This window comes from Vidua macroura, chromosome 15, assembly GCF_024509145.1.
Source record: "Vidua macroura isolate BioBank_ID:100142 chromosome 15, ASM2450914v1, whole genome shotgun sequence".
In the NCBI taxonomy this organism is placed as follows: Eukaryota; Metazoa; Chordata; class Aves; order Passeriformes; family Viduidae; genus Vidua; species Vidua macroura.
In genome coordinates, this window is record NC_071585.1 from 4,750,162 (window position 1) to 4,768,171 (window position 18,010).

The 18,010-nt window shown below is 40.0% G+C and overlaps 1 protein-coding gene across 2 annotated transcripts in view; it reads left to right on the top strand.

Annotated features, from left to right (window-relative positions):
* SLIT3 (slit guidance ligand 3) overlaps positions 1-18,010 on the top strand; it is a 471,188-nt gene that overhangs the window by 296,248 nt on the left and 156,930 nt on the right. For both annotated transcript variants that reach the window (XM_053991145.1, XM_053991146.1), the window contains exon 9: positions 5,722-5,863. In XM_053991145.1, coding sequence (XP_053847120.1) covers positions 5,722-5,863 — 142 coding nt within the window. The remainder of the gene's footprint in view (positions 1-5,721; positions 5,864-18,010) is intronic.

Sequence of the window (18,010 nt, forward strand, 5' to 3'; positions counted from 1 at the left end):
GTTTTTTAATCCTTCAGAAGAACAAATTCACCCATTCAACCTTAGTTGTTATGGTTGAGGCTGCTTCTTTATTCTACTTTTTTTTCATTTTTCTTAGTTTATTTTTCTTATTCCACATAATTGTGGTGCTATTATTGCTAATTAAATAATTCCAATATTTGTGCTTTTAGGAAAGGCAGTGTGAAGTAAGGTCTGATTTTCAAGATTTCTCTTTTTTTTTCAGTGTTATTTTACTGATCGATTGTGAAACTAAGTAGGATTTTGTAGAATAAAGTGGGCTTCATTCATTAAGCCAGACCTTCCTTTCAGTGTAATTGGATATTTCCAGTTTTATTCTTTGATATTTATTTGTAAACTGATTAGTGTTGACTTTTGCCTTACAGAACTGTTGTGCTTATGTGCCATGAATTTTTAACAGATAAATTCACTCTTTGGGAGCATTCAGCAAAGCAGAGGACTTGAATCAAATAATGAACATTCATGACTGGCAAGTTTTTGCATACCATGAACTCAATGCTATTAACATCAATTAGGGCTTAAGTTACTAATCATAAATCTTAAAGCTGTGCTCAGCAAATAGCTGTTGAACAACCATAGATGGAAATATTTGCTTAAGCCATTTGCTGCACATTTGTGTAGGATAAACAAATTCGTACAAATTTTGTCCATTAGAGGAATATTTGCCCTCAATAAGGAATGTTAATTTTGCATATGGTCAGTTGTGGTTCCCTTGCCCATCTCTCTCTGCAGGACTCTGTGCTCAAATGTCCCTTTAAACAGGAATGCAGACATCAATCAGGAGCAGCATCTGCTTTAGGTGGTGTGGAATAAATTAGTTCATATCACTGGCAATCTAGTGCAAACTATGGCTCATGCAGTAAGAATTGATTTCAGATATCCCAGCGTGGTCAGAACTTCCAATGGGTTATTTAATTACACCCAAAAAGGTCATACTATATCCATGGATCTGCAATACTTGTAGTGTTTTGTTTATTGATCAATAATTTTGTGTCTGATATACTTCAAATGATGTAAAGTCAGCACAGGTTTTTAACTAGGAAGTCCTGTCAGATTTATCTTAAAATCCATTGACATGTTTTACAAATAACTAACATTTTACTGGTGGAAAGGAGCTGCTGCAGAAGTGATTGGAGAGGTGAGGAGGTAATAAAACACACTGCTTAGTGTGCTGTAATTGGGTGTCAGTGCAAATGAGATTATTTCATTTATTTAGTAATTGCAAAATTTATTTAAGGTGCCTGTGACATTTAAACTGTTCATTTATACACCATAACAATTCTATTCTAATTGTAATATTAGTCTGTTTGCTGCTCTTAAAGGAGGCCAATGAGGGACTTACTTGAAAAAAGCATTTGATTTCTCTGTAAACTTCTGGGTCTTAGGTCTCCCCTCTCTTTCCTCATTTCCCCTAACCCATAGTCTGAGGCTGTAAATTAAGGTGGTGCCAGATATTAACTACCATAATTATTGACACTGTCATTCCACTGCATCAGGTAAAAAAAAAAAAAAAAAAAAAAAAAGCATGGTAATTTTTGTTAATCATGCTCCTACCCTGGCTTCCACATTTTTTTAGTGTTTTTCTTTTAGCAAAATGTATGATTGAGTTGATGATTTTTATCTCAGAGAAAAATATAATTAACGTGGTGGTGAACTAGGGCTGCTGAGTATTATAAAAAGTCTGCAATGGCAGGATGACAGATTGTGAAAACAACTTCAGAAGGGGAATAATGTAAATGCAGCTGATTTGTCTGTGGCCATTTCCTTTTGCTGCAGCCACGCTGTGAGGAGTTTACTGCACTTGTGAAGGACACAAAGAGAAATCTTGAAATATTTCTGCCTTTCTGTGTCTTTTCTTTTGAAAAAGTACTGTCAGCAACAGGAAAATTCATTTTTAGGTTTCAGATACCCTTCTTTAGAGGCTGTGTTGTATCAGGACCCTTGGTCATCTGTAGGCTTATAGTCTGCAAACCTATGAATGTCATAGCCAAATTTTAATAACTTTATATTCCATAGCCTACTTAGACTTGTTTTCTTGACCAGTCTTTTTTTAAACATTTCCCCACAACAATACAAACATTAAACTGATGCAACTCCCTTGGAATTTTTTGTGCTTTAATTCTATAGATCTGCAAACAATGGATCCTCATTGAAGTGGGGCCATTAAACCCAAGTCAGATTTAAAATTCTGTTTCTAATGTTATTCAAGAAACATTCACCTTAACAGATGATTTTTTGTGTGAGAGCTGATGGAATATGTGCTAGATGCATGTTGGGTGTGCATGTGCAATACAGTATTTTGTTCTTTGCAAAGGAAAAATATAAGCAAAAGCATTTCATCAGGATAATAGCAATTTATACACAAAGTAATTTTATCCTTAAAAATCTCAGAAACATACAGTCTAGACCTACTTTTGCTTATGAAGAAGAAAGAAATGTGCTTGTTGTGCTTTGGGGACCTAGTTTAGAGGTGGTCCTGGCAGTGCTGTGTTGATGGCTGGACTCAGTGCTCTTGGAGATCTTTTCCAGCATTAATGATTTTCTGACGCTAGTGCTGCTACCTGCTTTTTGTTCCACAAAGACTTGTTTCAGTCTTTTCTCCCTTTTCAGACTGCTTTATCCAACCCCCCCTTGCATGCCCTGCCTTTCCCAGCTCTCTGCAGCGCTGCATCACCACAGCTGGGCGGTGCTGGGCTGAGCTCCACTGACCCTCCTGCTGTTGGTTTGGATGCCATGGTGGCAGCAGCAGGCTCTAGAGCTCCAGCTGGCAGTACATCAGCGTCAGTGATGCTGTGCCCTAACAAAAAGTGGGTGTGCTGCTGCTACTCCAACCCACAGTGATATGTTGTGGCGTTATAATTGTGCAAAATGCGTTTTTCCTCTGCTACAAAGCCTCTTCAGAAAGCACATCAGACGTGGAGATGGTAACGGTTGTGTGGAAGATTTGACCTTGTTGCCAACTCTTTACCTCCCAGAGAACAAGGATTGCTCTGAAGTTTCTTCCTAATTTGATAATTTCTCCCTGTCCCTAAAGGCATACAGTAGCTCATTTGAACTCACTCATCCTTCCTTTTGTTTTGGCTATTGTACCGCAGGGTAACAGACAAAGAGAAAGTGTAAAATGTAAGTGATCAGGTCCAAGAACAAACCTCTTGTTCTTACACAAACACAACAGAGGGCTGTGTGCATTTTGAGGCAATATAAACTACTTTTGGAAGTAGTCACAATTAAATCCTACAGAAACCTTAGACTCCATGAAAGACAAAGATGGCAGTGCTGCTGTGCAGATTTCTGCTAATTTTGCAGCAAATCTGAAAATTGACAGTGGTGGTATGTGTGCCCTGCATTTCTATGGTCAGAAAACAAACCCAAGAGAGCTTCTTGTCCTGCCTGTTATACATGTACACGTTTAATTAGTGACATTGGTTTTTCCTATGTCGTTCACTTAACTACTGTGTTAAATGCATGGTCACATGTATAGACTGTTAAGCCATTAATAAGATTTTGAAATTGGAACAAATCAAAGTTCAGGTTGCTTTATTAATATGAATTTGTTTCTTTGGGCCATATGCATATGGATTTAGATTTTAATTACATTATTGAATTATTTTTACAGTATTTTTTAGCCCAGATGACTCTTCAGGGTGACACTAAAATGGTCTCTGTCTTGAGACGAAAGACTGTTGATGGAAAACTCCTTACCTGCAGCTGTCAAGGTGGTTGGAGAGTGAACTATAAATGAGAGGATATTTTAGCAAAGAGAAGGGATCATTAGGATCATCTCCTGGTAGAAGCATTTGCCCACTCTCATAAAGAATGTATTTGACCCCTGCCCATGCACAAATTTCTAGATTGGAGCTCTGAGGTCTGGACTGCCAAAATGCAGCCACTCAGAGCTCTGATTAACATCAATGTTAATTTGTTCATCCGTGTTTAAAAGTCAGTGCTATGAAACCCAGAGTTTTCTTCTGGTGTCCCGACAGTAAGTCAGGAGATCAACCAATAAAAACATTTCAAACCCAGTATTTGAATTTGGCAATGTTTTGCCCACAATTGAAATGGTGATTTTATCCTAAAACTCAACATTGTGTTTTAATACAAGGGAGTTCTGTCATCCCAGGTTACAAAATAATATTTAAAGTGGATGACAGCGTGCTTGAACTTCAGGAAACTCAGACAAATTGAAGTTAATTCCCATCAGAATTCAACACCTTTCTAATGGAAGGAATGATTCCACAGTAATTGTGTTTTGGTTTCCAGGAGGGCTCCCTCTGCATGTGTAAAGTCACCTGCAGAAGTTTAAGGCTGATGTCCTTTCAAACTGTATCTGCCTTTGAAATTAATGTCACTTAGAGATGCCACTGGAATCTCTTTAGGATATTGACTTTTCTGTGCTGTTTACAAGGCTGTGAAAGCAGGGACATGTGTAGCTTTCTATACAAGCTGACACTGCTGTGCAGAGTTAGGAGCTAAGCCAAGAGAGTATGGAAGAATAAATCAAGTGAGGAAATTTATAGGAATGTTGCATTTTTCTTAAAATGTTTAATTGTCCTAAGGAAGATTGAGTTAGGAGTTGGTACAAATAATTTTTTCTTTTTTTTTATCTTTTTATCAGTTGTAGTTAGAATATGTGAAAGTATACATCATGGGTCTTTTCAAAGACAAAAAAACCCAAGAATGAACAGCTTCGGTGAATAGTTTTTCCATATTTTTGTATGTATCAGTGTTTTGATTTTTTAAAACTGTGATGTTTTTATTTTTCCACCCAAAAGGCCAATCTTTTATGATTTTTGTCACTTCTTACCAGCACAAGCCTTCACATTTAGCCATCTGTATCTCAACATAAAGATACTTGAGGCTTCTTGTTTTCCATGTACTTTGGAAATATGACTCACTATAAATAAACCAATAACTGCTACATCTTGATAACCTCAATTAGCATAGCAAACCCATTTTATCTATGGCTAAATGTGTGCATATATCAAAACTTTAAATGTAGGAATCATAACCATTTGAGTAAAATTGACATAATTGCTACAGTTTCAAAAAAATGTAATGACACTTAATTAAGCCTGAATCTAATGAATTGACTAGAATTTGTATAGAGCAATGTCCTCGTGCTACACCTTGTGCTCTGTGTGTAGCTTTGTGTCTTTGTGTCTAGCTTAAGCAAGAGTTTGAAGGTTTGAACTCATATTTTTCTAAATTATTTTTATGTTTCCATTAACTGCATTGTCTATTCTTGAAAAAAATGGCTTTATATTCCCAGTCTTCACACCATAACAGGTTACCTCATTTCAAAAACAGATGTTGTCTCTGATGAGAGTCTTCATTCAATATGTAGAAGTACTCAAGAAGTGTTTGTGTAATGGAAACTTCTAGACAAAGATAACTTTTGGAAATACTACTTGATCCTAAAGCTTAATTTCAAAATCTTTGAATGAATTGATATGGGTGAGCATGAAGGTGACCAAGGAAGTGTTCATGAGGGAAAGAGATTGATAGAGTGGAGGCTGAGGAGGAATAAGAACACAGTAACCCTTGTTTTCTCTACAGTTGATTTGTAGAATATTAGATTCACTTGCAAATAAATGATTACTTTGTCTAGTCAGAGGATCTGCAAAACTCAGAGCCTGGAGTATTTTGTTGTTCAAGTCTCACAATCATTTTTTAAAACCATTTAATGTGTTCCTGGTGTCCCAGGTTCCCCATCCGAGCCCCCGTCGTGCAGCGCCAGTGCCGTCACCTGTCCCTCTGCCTGCACCTGCAGCAACAACGTCGTGGATTGTCGGGGAAGGGGCTTAACAGAGATCCCAGCCAACCTCCCCGAGGACATCTGGGAAATGTAAGTGCCAGTCTAATGCACAAATCTTTTCCAAGTCTCTCCATTTTTATTCCATTTCATGGCCTCCTGTGTGGAAGAAAGGCACACGTTTTAAAAACTGTTCTAAGTAGTTGTCAGGTATATTGTAGTTATCCTCTTTGATTTGTTCTTTTGATCCAAGGGCTAAAATAATTTTAAAATGTAAATTAAAATAGTTTGGTGCTGTCCTACCTGAAAGCAAGATAAAATTCTTGAGGCCTTAAGTTTAGATTGTGTTTACATTTCACAGACCCGGAATTGCAGTTCTGTAGTCAGTAAATGAAAATTCACAGACCTTTCTTATTTCTAGTCAGTGATTTCCCCATGAGATGGAGGGATATCTTTTTAGCTTGGCAGGATGCATTTATAATGCATTAGAACATCAGAGCCCATTGTCCCTGCTGATTTTACCTTCTGTATCTTGTCTTCCACATTGTTATTTCTAGTTCTTTAACAGTTTTGTGACTTGTGTTGTGGAATCAGATATTTGTTTTACAGACTTGTTTGCCTTTAGGAATTGGAACCATTTATTTCTGTGTCCATGACTTCATACTACTGTGGTCCTGAAATACTGTTACATTAAACCATTTTACTTGTGGTTACTCCACAGGGAATGCAGATCAATTCTTTTCCTATCTAGGTTCTTGTCATACAGAGTTTTCTGATATCCAGCCAGCTTTTGCAGTCTACACAGTATAAATTCAAATATTTGTATGGTCACTGGACTCATCCAGCTTCTTGTTGCTGTATAAATCCTGGTACACAGCAAAATTTACCATGATAAAGCATAAATTCATAAGATTGTGGAGTGTTCTGGGTTGGAAGCAATCCTAAAGACCACCTACCATGGGCAGGGATATCTTCCCCTATCCCAAGTTGCTCGAAATTCCATCCAGCCTGGCCTTGGACGCTTCCAGGGACGGGGCAGCCACAGCTTCTCTGGGCAGCCTGTGCCAGGGCCTCCCCACCCTCACAGGGAAGAATTGCTTCCCAGTGTCCCATCCATCCCTGCCCTCTGTCAGTTTTTAGCCATTCTCCCTTGTCCTGTCACTCCAGGCTCTTGTCCAAAGTCCCTCTCCAGCTTTCCTGGAGCCCCCTTAGGTACTGGAAAAGGCTTTAAGGTTTTCCCAGAGCCTTCTCTTCTCCAGGCTGAACACCCCCAGTTCTCCCAGCCTTTCTCAGGAGCAGAGGGGCTCCAGCCTTCTCACTGTCTGTGTGGCCTCCTCTGGACTTGCTCCAGCAGATCCATGTCCTTCTAATGCTGTGGGCAAAGAGCCCCAAGGAGCATTGAATTCAACTAGTTCTTGTATTTCCCCCTAACTCAGTATTTTCTTGTAAGCCAAATTGCTGTGGTAAGAACACTTGACTTACAAACTGTTCTACAGAATTGAAACACACAGCTGTTGCTCTAACAGTTATTAAAGGTGACCTACATTTCACTCTGTTTCGGTATTAATTAAAGATCTTTTATTCAGCCTTCCTACCATTCTTCATTAGCATGGGTAGGCAGAACCTTCTCTGACAAAGCTGCCAAAAAGTCCTAAAACTGTTTTTGTTGATGAAAACCCATCACAAACCAGGAAACTCACTTGTCATGGGACATCAAACAAGCATCATTTGATGCTAATTTTCCCTCTCCCCCATATGACTTAGAAGTCTGTTGTGTTACTCTATTACTCCTTGAGGTGAAGGACTTCATTGCAAGAATGTTTGCTACTAAGTAAGCAATGTAGGAAAGCTAGAAATCTGTATCCCAGACTTGCTTTTTCATAATTTCATAAAATAGGTAGCAAGAATGTAGAGAATCCAATTTGTTTTTTTATAAAGCTTCTTGTTCAGTTGGGAGCTGACAGCAGCAGCCAAATTGACTGAGGAAAAATGAGTTACAAGAAATTGAAGCTGAGGAATACAGACTGTGTGCTGAGTGTTACAAAAGATTCTCTGCTTACAAAGTGGTTCTGTTTTGCTTTTCAGAGGAGAAATGAACAGTTTGTGTCATAGAGAAGCACATGAGAATAAGCACAGAAAAGTTTTGCCTGACTGTCTTGGGTGAAAACAAAATCATTAAGCACCTGGAGGCATTTAATGAAAAGAAATACTGAAATGCATATGGTATGGTGGTTTGCTGGTACATGAACAAAACAGTAATTCCCTATATTGGGACAGCATCTACTGTAAAAGGAGAGGTTGCAGTTATTTAGAAAGGGTGAGAGAAAATGCTTGCAAGGTAAATAGGGAACATGGTGTGAGTGAAGAATGGTCTTGATGCTGGAGAGGGAGGGATGACCAACAGAGAGGAGACAAAGCCTCCAAAGAATCTGTTTTCCTGCTCAGACTTGATCAGAAACTTGCAGCCAGTGCCTGTCAAACAGAATGACAGCTCAGCCCACAGAGCCAGCAGAGTCAGGGGATAGCAGAGACTATAACCACATGGTTTGGGCTGCTCTGGGCTCAGGACATGGGCTGGATAGATCCTTTCTCAGTCATTAGCGATTCCCTGGCATAAATCAGCCAAAGGACAGTTTTCCTGCACGTGCAGATGTGGCACTGGGGATAAGGGCTGAAGTGTTTCAAACAGTATTTACTTCCACGTGCTGCCTGCCACATTTGTTTGATGCCCCCCAGTCATGGACAGTAGCAGTAACCCCCTGTTGATCTTTTCCCACCTCACAACACTCTTCCTCTGCCCCTTCTTCAGAAGGAAGTTTTCATGCTCTTTATCTGCCCCAGACTGATGCACTCATTTTTTATTTAAGACTGCAAGCAAGGCTATATTTTAGGATGTGAATTCTGGGCAGGTCTTGTCTGAGAATTTTGTACACCTTAAAACAGTGGTGCAGGGACTACCACTTGTGCCTTTGTGTTTGATAACAGTTGGTGCAAGACTTTCCTGGGTGCAGGCAGGGCACAGCCCCCCAAAGGCAGGACACAGCCCCTCTCCTGCTGCCAGAGGGTGCTTGTGCCTGGAGGCAGATGCTGGAGCAGCAACCACTGGCACTGGGTGCTACTTCTCTGAAGGATCTTCAGATTGCTTAAAAGAAGGAATTAATTATTTGCTAAAGCTAGAGGCTGGATTGTGGTTGGGATGCTTGAGAGAATGTAAACAAGCTGAGCCCAGTACAGAAAGTGATGGGAAAAGAAGGGTGAGCTCAAATGAGGAAACAACCAAACACATGAGGAGAAGAATTGGGAACAAAGGAAATCGAGACAGGGTGAGCAAAGTGCTGGCAGAAAGGGAGGAATATTTGGTGATAAGGCCTGAGATTGGCGCCAATGGACACCAGCTGTGTAGGGTGGACTGTGGGGATGTGGCAGGAGGGCTGGGACACTGGAGCTGGGCAGGCTGTGGGGGCAGGACAGAGGGACACAGGGAAAGGGGGAGTCAATGAGTCCCTTCCCATCAGAAAGCACATTTGTCTTGGGGAGCCCTCCTGCCTCCTCACCATGTACTTGGGAAACCCAACAGCAATTTGTGTGTCTGTCCCTGTGCATTAGGGACTATCCAGGCACAGATTAACTATTAAATTACACAGGGAGCTCCTATTTGCACTGCTGCTATTCCAGTTAGAGAGCACTACAGGGGTCTGGGATTCATACTTCTGTTACACTTGAGTTTCCTTGTGATAGAAACAGTAATTTCAGCTTTTGGGTTCAAGGCCACTGAATTAAATGTTTGTTTGTTTGTTTGGTTTTTTTAAGTAAAAATAAATAAATTAGAAAATGCTAGAAAATGCCAGAGTTAATGTTTGTAGCTGCAGTCATCATTTGAAGCTTTTGAGTATATTTGTGGTGATACCACTTTAACAACAGCACAGTCTCATGCTGCTGTTGAAAACTTGGATTAATCTCTTGCTGTCTAGGGATGCATCAGGGATGTGTAGGGAGGGAGCCTGTGTATATAGATAGGGTCTGTTCACTTGTTGCAGAAACAGGAAAATTGTAAAATGGGGACTGTGGGGAAGATCTCATGAATCTCATGAATGCTGTTCAGAGAATTGGGTTGTGTCTCTTCTTGCCAGTGGTTTTACTTTACTTAATTGATTCTGGGCAAGTGAGTTGCACAAACCTTCCTTGGGTGGTCACTGGTGATGTAATCTCAGGTTTTGGCTGACTCAGCTGAGACATTCAGAAGTGTTGAGGACTCACAGCTGCAGCAAAAGTCAACAGGCACTGTGCTTTGAACACTTTGTGCTGAGCAGCACTAAAAAAAGCCAGGTCTCAATCATCTGCAGACATATAAATCAAACTCCAGAATGTAAAGTATATCCTTAAATCTTGAAAGAGATCTGAGATCTGTTCACATCAACTTTGCTTCACCACTGTCACTTAACCTGTACCACAGGTACAGGTTACTGAGCTTAAGAGAAATAGAATTGAATGAGCCAAGAGTAAAGCTGGGTAGGAAGTACCTGAATCAGAAATGAGCATCTAGGCTTGTCCTAAAGTTAGTTTTAGTCACTTCTTCTACATGGGTTTAGTTTAGCATTTTCACTTTTGATAGCTGAATTGGTGGCTGATGTTTTTGTAGGTATAAGTAGTACATGATTTTGGTGCAGAATTTCTACTGTTAGGAAAAATTCTAGAATTCAAGCACAGGAAAAACGTAACATTGGTTTTCTCCTGGTTCTGGCAAAATGAACACAAACCTAATTTTCTGCAAGATGATCACTTTGTAATGTAATGTTCTACTTGTTCTACCTTTAATGAATGGTTTCCTGACAAATTTAATGCCATGAGGGTACCACTGTGCTGGGCAGTGTTGCAGCCCTGTAGGCAGACAAGTTTGCTGTGTTTGTTGTTTCAGGAATTGTCTCAGGAAGAAATTGCCTTCTCTGTTCTTCAGTACCTGCAGGAATGTGCATTTCAGGCCAGCTAGGGCTTCAGCTGGGAATCTTTAGGAAGCTTTTGTGATTTGAAGAGGGTAATGAACAATTTCTAGGTGTTTAAGTTACTGGTATATTCAAAATTAATTTTCCTCCAACTAAAATAAGTCAGAAAAGCTATTATAGAAAGATTGAGCACCGTTAACTGTGCATTATAATAAGAATACTTTTTTGTTATATAAATTATAAATTAATTACATGACAGCATTTTCATGTTTATTAATAATTGGCTTTGAAGTTCTTAGTTTCATAAAGGCAAGAGGTTTTTCTCTTATCAAGAATATAAATGTGTAGAAACTGTAAGCTTCGTGGATAAAGGAATGACAGTTTTTCATTTAATATTGTTCTTCCTCCTGAAAGAAAATTATAATAATTTTCCCAGGCTTCCAGTAAATACTGCAGCTGAAGCCAGCACAATAGTTTTGAACATTGCAGTAAATGCTCCATAATTGCCTCTGGTGGCAAGTTCTCTGGCTGGGGAATCAGGTTGGCTCCTTTAGTTGAACCATATAATATGATTTTCATTCACTGCTGGAAATTGGCTCTGGACAGCTTCTCATGTCTAACCTGACTACTATTTTCTGGATCTCACCAGGCAAACTGTGTCTTGCATTCCACAGAAGTTTATTTTGTTGGGCCAAAAATATGGAGAAAATTTTTGTTGGCTTCAAAATACAAAAATAATAAATAATAAATATTTTAGGTTGATGGTCAGTGAAGACAATATAAATGTATGGAAAATTGTAATAAAGGTTTTCTGTGCTGAAACAAATTAAGGAAAACAGAAAGCTGCATTTCACAGTTTTAGAAACAAGCAGCAACAGCAGGGAGTTTCTGCTGCAAGATCAAGGCAGATTTATTTCTTACATCTTTACTTTTATTTCTGAATTTGTGTAACTAATGTTATCTGCAGGCACAAGAAGGTGGGTTTGTTTTGACAAATTTCTAGATTTCATACACATGGTAGTTTTCATTTCAGCCATATCAATTTTTACCTTCTTCACTGCTTTTTATAATTGAGAGATTTCTTTTAGAAAAAAAAAGTCATATACAGGTTAATTTATTCAGGCAAGCTGTGTAGGAGCAAACTTCAAAGGTTTGCAGGTTTGAGACTGTTTTGGTTTTTAGTTTGGTTTAGGTTTTTTGGGGTTTGTGTGTGTGTGTGTGTAGTCCCTTTTTCCCAGAGATATCACTTCAGTCCAGTATGAACACAAATTAATAATTATTAATAAAAATGAATGGTAGAACAAAAAAGGCATATATCTTTTATCTAATACAAATTTCACTGCAAAGCTCCTGTGTTGCCAAGCAAAATAAAGAGATTGCAATATATAATGAGTATATACATTCTTAAAGCTGATTATGAAGAGGAAAAGCAATTACAGAAAATAAAACAGCATAAAATCACAACTTTGACATAAAATACACTAATCAGATTCTTTACCAAATGAAATACTAATTGTCTTTTGGCTAACACATGTTCTGTTTATTTTGCTTAAAAAGACTATGAAAATAAGAAAGGATTTGAGGAATGTCTATTGTCAAATAACAGAATCTGTTGAGAAAATATTACAGGTGGCAGAATTTCAACTACCAAAAAGCTACTTAATGTTCCTGCTAATTTCTGATGTTCTGCCTTTTCCTTGTCAGTATTGTAAATGTGCAGTAAAAACAGATGTACAGAATGTACACAGCTCCTAACAATAAGTTAGATTAGAGATTAAAAAATAACTTTTCGGTTTTTTCTGTCAGCTTACTTCCATCTTCACTAAAAGAATAGTTTTGTGTTACAACTTGACAAATAAAATGCAAATCAGCTTGAAATCCTCAGATCCCTGAGCTAGTTACAGCATTGTGAGAAAACATGGGAAGAGATCTAGGCTGGGAGTTTCTTGAAATAATTGGAAGTCAATAGAGGGTGGTCAGGACCGACCTCCTCAAGCAATAATTAAACAGCAATGTGATGTGTTTAGGGGTTAGTTGTTCTGGGACCTCACAGAGCTTCTCAGTGAAGCAAATATTCTGGGTCTGGCTTGTTAAAAACTAACCCTACAGGTTTATATTTATCAGGTTCAACCATTGGTGAATGATTGCTTTCACATAGGTACTAGAGAAACTCTCTGTTTCCCTTCAGAACAAAAAATCCCAACCTCAAAACAACCCTCCTAAAAAAAAAAAAAAGAAAAAAAAATAACAGTGAAAAGTGCTCAGCAGAGGTCTGAGTGGGGCTCAGAGCAGGTGCTGTGCTGGAAGTGAATTCCAGAACTCTGTGCACCATGTGGGATGGTCTCTTTGGAGCCTTCTGAAACAAAATCCCTGAGCTGGAGTCACTTGTGGCATTCACATTCTCTGGACAGAGAGACAGAATTCTGTCTCTCAGGAGAAGCACAGAGAGAAGGAGAGAAAACAATCTTTCTCTCTGCTCCTTTGTTTTCCCCATGTGGAATGTGGTGTGGAGATTGTTCACCTGCAGGGATTGCTGGGCTGGATTCTGGTGAAGGTTGTCTGGGGTCAGTGACCAGTGGGATCCAGCTGTGGCTCGGGCTCTCAGCAGAGAGTCACGAGTTTGAGGTAGTTAGGTAAGTAAGAAGTAAGTATGTAGAATAGTATAATATCTTTTAAAATAGTATATTAATGTAATATAGTATAGTTTTAATAAAGCTATCCTTCAGCCTTCTGATCTGGAGCAGACATCATCATTTCTTCCCGTTGGGGTTCCATTTTTTTACTATAGTCCCTGGGTGCCAGGTTGTGGGATCCGTGTCTCTGCTGCTCACTACACCACAGCATCTCAGAAACACCAACACTCTGAACTCATGTGCTGCTTGAAGGAGGTATGGAATTACCAGCAGGGACCTGGAAATTCCCAAATCTCTCCAACCTAAGGATGCTGTTTCCTGCATTTGTGTTCACAGCCAAAGGCTGCAAAGAGGTAAAATTCTTCCTGCTAACCCTGATCTCAAGTCCACATGACCCAATAAAGTTAGCTGAGAAGGGAAGTTACCTGTCTAGTCTAAGAGCAGGGAGGCATTGTTTCGTATTCTGCCCCCAAAACAGCTTCTGATTAACCTTGAACACCCTCACAGGTGATGGCTCAGGGGAGCTCCCCTGGACTTTTACATCTGGGCACAACCCAGCAGCATTCCTGCAGTCATGGGAGGGAGCTCAGCACCCTCATCCAGGGATAAAGAAAGGAAAATATATGAATTAGACTGGCAGGGACATTACAATGAAAGGTGATGAGAAGAGCCAAAATTTCCCACCACAAATGTGGAGTGTCACAGTGGTAGATGGAGAAGCTTTGAGGTTTGGCAGAGCAATGCTTCATTCTGGTGTTAATGTGGTTAGAGAGACGTTGGTGTTTTGTCAAAAGATGTTTTGTGCAATACCAGTCTGCAGATTTCTGTGGTGTTTCCTGATTGTCTGTGCTATATTTAATGCAAAATTAACATGCTACAACAGAGGGGATGGATTTCTAATGTGGCAGCCATCACAAATTCAGTGGTTACCAGCTGATACCTGAGCAGCTGCTCAGCTACACAGCTGAAATTAAATTCACTGCAGTGTGTCAGAAGATCCAATGTCACTAGCACTGCTTTTAGAATAAGACCATGATATCAGGGAACATATCAAAACATCTGTTTTCATTCTGAAAGATGTCTTTTGGTGAGCAGAATTATCTGTGTAACTTCCTAGGTAGATTTATGTTGACAAGTCACTTCTCTGTTGGTAGGATTTTGTCTCTTGAAGATCTGCCCTTGGGTGAGTTGTTAGGAAGCAGTTCTGTCTAGAACTACAACAGGAGTTTGACAGCTAGACCCTGAAAATCAACAGCAAAGGGAATATGAAGGGAAACTCCAGTTGTGACCTTGTATTAATACAAGTGGATGCTTTACTGGCTCTCAGCTCTCCATTTCCTAAGGCAGGCTCCAGAAGAGGCATTTATAATGCCTATTATTAAGTTTATTTGGAAGTCATTCAGGTGCTGTGATGAAAGGCAGCAGTATAAAAGTCTGGGAGGACCCTCTTTGTTTAGGGGTTTTATAGTGGTGGTAGAGTCTGGCTGGGGTACAGGGTGGAGGCTTTAACTGTTAGAACAAGCAGTAAACACAGACATCTAAAATCCTCCATGTCCTGCCATCCCAAAGCACTTTGTTTTCTACCTGGGGACTGAGAGGTGAGAGACACAAAAAGCTGTTCCCTGGGATATCAGGCCATGAGCACTTTCTGAAGCAGCAGGACTGCAGGTTTTGGCACTGCGGCTGTTCCACGTTTTGCTGCTGGGTGAGCTGCAATCCTGACTGTGACTTCAGGGCAGGATTCCTCCCTTCTCTCCCAACCAGGGCACCTCCCATCCTGGGTAAATACTTCAGTGCAGCTACCCAAACCTGCTGTGCATGCTAGGAATAAAGCTTGTGTTTCAGATGAAGAGGCAAGAAAAGTGCCAGGGCAGGGATCAGATCCAGCTCATATCTGTAGTAAGAAGATCATGTATGATGATGATTTATTTAGTATGATTTATTCACCTCGAATACTGAAACGACACCTGTGGAACTTTTCTTCATCAGAGACCAAAATGCATGGTAAGATATGAGAGCCTAAATTATGAGATAAATGTAGAATAATGGTCCAAGTAGATTTTTATAATGCAGTTGTTTCAGTCCCTGGATTGATTGTTGTGTTCCCTAAAAATTTCCTCCGTCCTTATACAAATGGTTCTCCCCATCCCTGGCTTCTGTCACCACGGTGGATGTGAATGCTCCTTTTTTCCTCACACAGTTCCCTGCAAATCCCTGCTTACAGGCCAGGAGGAAAACAAGGTTTTTGCCCTTCCCAGCACTCTTCACACAGGCTGTGTGTGTCCTGCCAGGTGCCACAGGTTTGTTTTCCTCTCTCGGAGGTGGCTTTGGCTCGGGGCTGTGTGGTCCTGGCAGCCTGAGCCACGTCAGCCCAGCAGAACCAGGGAACAATGTGGCTCATCCTCTCACTCTGTGTCCCAGCAGGGCCTCGGTGCCTGCCCATGCCCAGCTCAGGGCATGGTGGCACAGCTCAGGCAGGAGCTCCTGGCACTGTTAATAGAGCATGGGGGCCTCATTTGTAGGCTCTATTCATCTGACAGCTGAGAATTATCAGTACTGATGGTTCACTCCCTCTCTTTTTCTCCAAGGTAGTGATTTGTCTATGTTATGGGTAGGTAAGCTTGACAAAACATTGCACATTAGCAGCTGAGACAGTGTTTGAAATGGGAAAATTGCTAGCAAACTGCTCCATTAGAGACCCAAATAACAAATTCTTTCTTTCCCTCAATGAAAGAGAAATAGTTAAGGCCCAAATTAATATGTCTGTCTCCCCAACTCTGCAGGGGGAATCACTCTTCAAGACTAATGGCTTCATCACTCCTGAGTGTGAGCTGGCTCTGCTAAGTCCCTGTTAGGCAGAGTTTTTTATCCTTTTGTGTTTTGCCATCCTGGGCGTGAGCAATACAGGCGCCACAGGAGGAGGTGATGAAAAGATTTGCACCTCAGTGAATTTTGAGATGGATTAGCATGGGAATTTGAGTGCTTGTTCTTTACCCTGGGATAGTTTTTCATCTTTAACTGCATGGTTTCCCCGGGTTTGTTTTGTTCTGTCTTTTTCTCTGATATGTTTACTTTTTGCTCTCATTGCTGCAAAGTCATTTTTTAAAAAAGTAAGAAGAAGGAGGACTTTATCCTGTCTAGCATCATGTTATTAAAAGAAAAAATGGATCTGAATCCAGTGGGCCCTCATACTTTCCAATCTCTGATGATATATTAGAGAAGAAAAAGGAAATTGTTCCTGTCCTTTGACGTTGTTGTCAAAGCCTCTAAAATAAAGCTGGGAGAGGCAGACAGAGCATTGATGTGTGTGGGGATGGGGGAGATGTGCTTCAGTTCATCTCAGCACTCAGCTGGCAGCAGGAAACATGGCACAGCCACAAGGGCAGCAGAGGAGGAGCAAAAACCACTGGGAGTTTGAACAGGACCAATTCACTTTATCAGTTTTGTGAATTCCACTTGGCAAGTCTTTTAAATAGATCCGGGTATGAAATACCACAGGAGAATCAAGAAAAATATTATTGAGTTGTAAGAAACCTTTAATGGGACTGGGAGGTAGTAGTTTAAATTATCAAAATTTAGCCTTTTAGGACTGTGTGTCTTGTACAGATTTCTCAAATGTATTGTAAAGTTATTTTATGGTATATTCTGGTAATACCCCCAAAAAAATGAACTCCCAGATGTTGCTTTGCACTAGCATAGATGGTTTTATAGTGTATGACAGCACTCCACAGTATAGAGATAGACCATAAAAAACACAGTTTTCCAAAGGTCCATGTTCTAGGTAACCTAGGTAATATTCTCCGAAATAAAACGTGCCTGTAAAATTTACACTCTCTCACTTTTTGGAGAAAAAAAAGGACAATATTAGGTAGGAATACTGCTTTTCACTTTATATCAAAGATGGCATCTCTAGCAGTTTCCCATTGTATGGTTTCTAATTAGGCCTTCATCACCCTGAAATTGCCAGCACCTCTCCTGGCAGAACCTAGAATTTCTTGAGATTTTTAATTTTCTGTTGTACTCAACATGTCATGTATGAGCTAAATGAGGTGAAAGAGTAAAGTATTAATACAAACAAGGTGTTTCCTGTTATTTTACTTGTGAAACTGCATTGTGTTTCTCAGGCTAGGTCTGCCATTCTATAACATGCATTTATGTAAAAAGCAAACAGAAGTCAGGTTAGTATTTCATTCTGTTAAAGCACAGGCTTATTTAATGCTGCCCTGGACTTAGTGCTCTGGTTTGTGCCCAAGTTGGAGCCCACCTGCCAACACACCCTGGTGAGGGCCCGTGGTGCTCCTCTGGTACCATCTGCAAGGTGGAGTGCACTGAGCAGAACGTGCTAGGAGCATTCTTTAGTCCTTCACTGGCAGAGGGCTTCGTGGAATAAAAAAATGTCAGGTGCTGTGATGGAAATACAGCAGCAGATGACAGGAGCCGTGTCCATCTATTTCTGTACAGGCCATCTGCTCCAGATTTTGTAGGAAAGGGTGAAGAGTTCACTAGGTAGCTTCAGAATGCAACTCTCAAATAACTCCTGTTTCTGTCTTCCTCTCTGCTTTTTCTAGAAATTTCTTTTCCCTTTTTTTATTTTTTTTTTTTAATTTTATTTTTTATTACCTGGGACTTGTGTCTATTCCAATTTTGGATATTTTTTCACCCTCGGG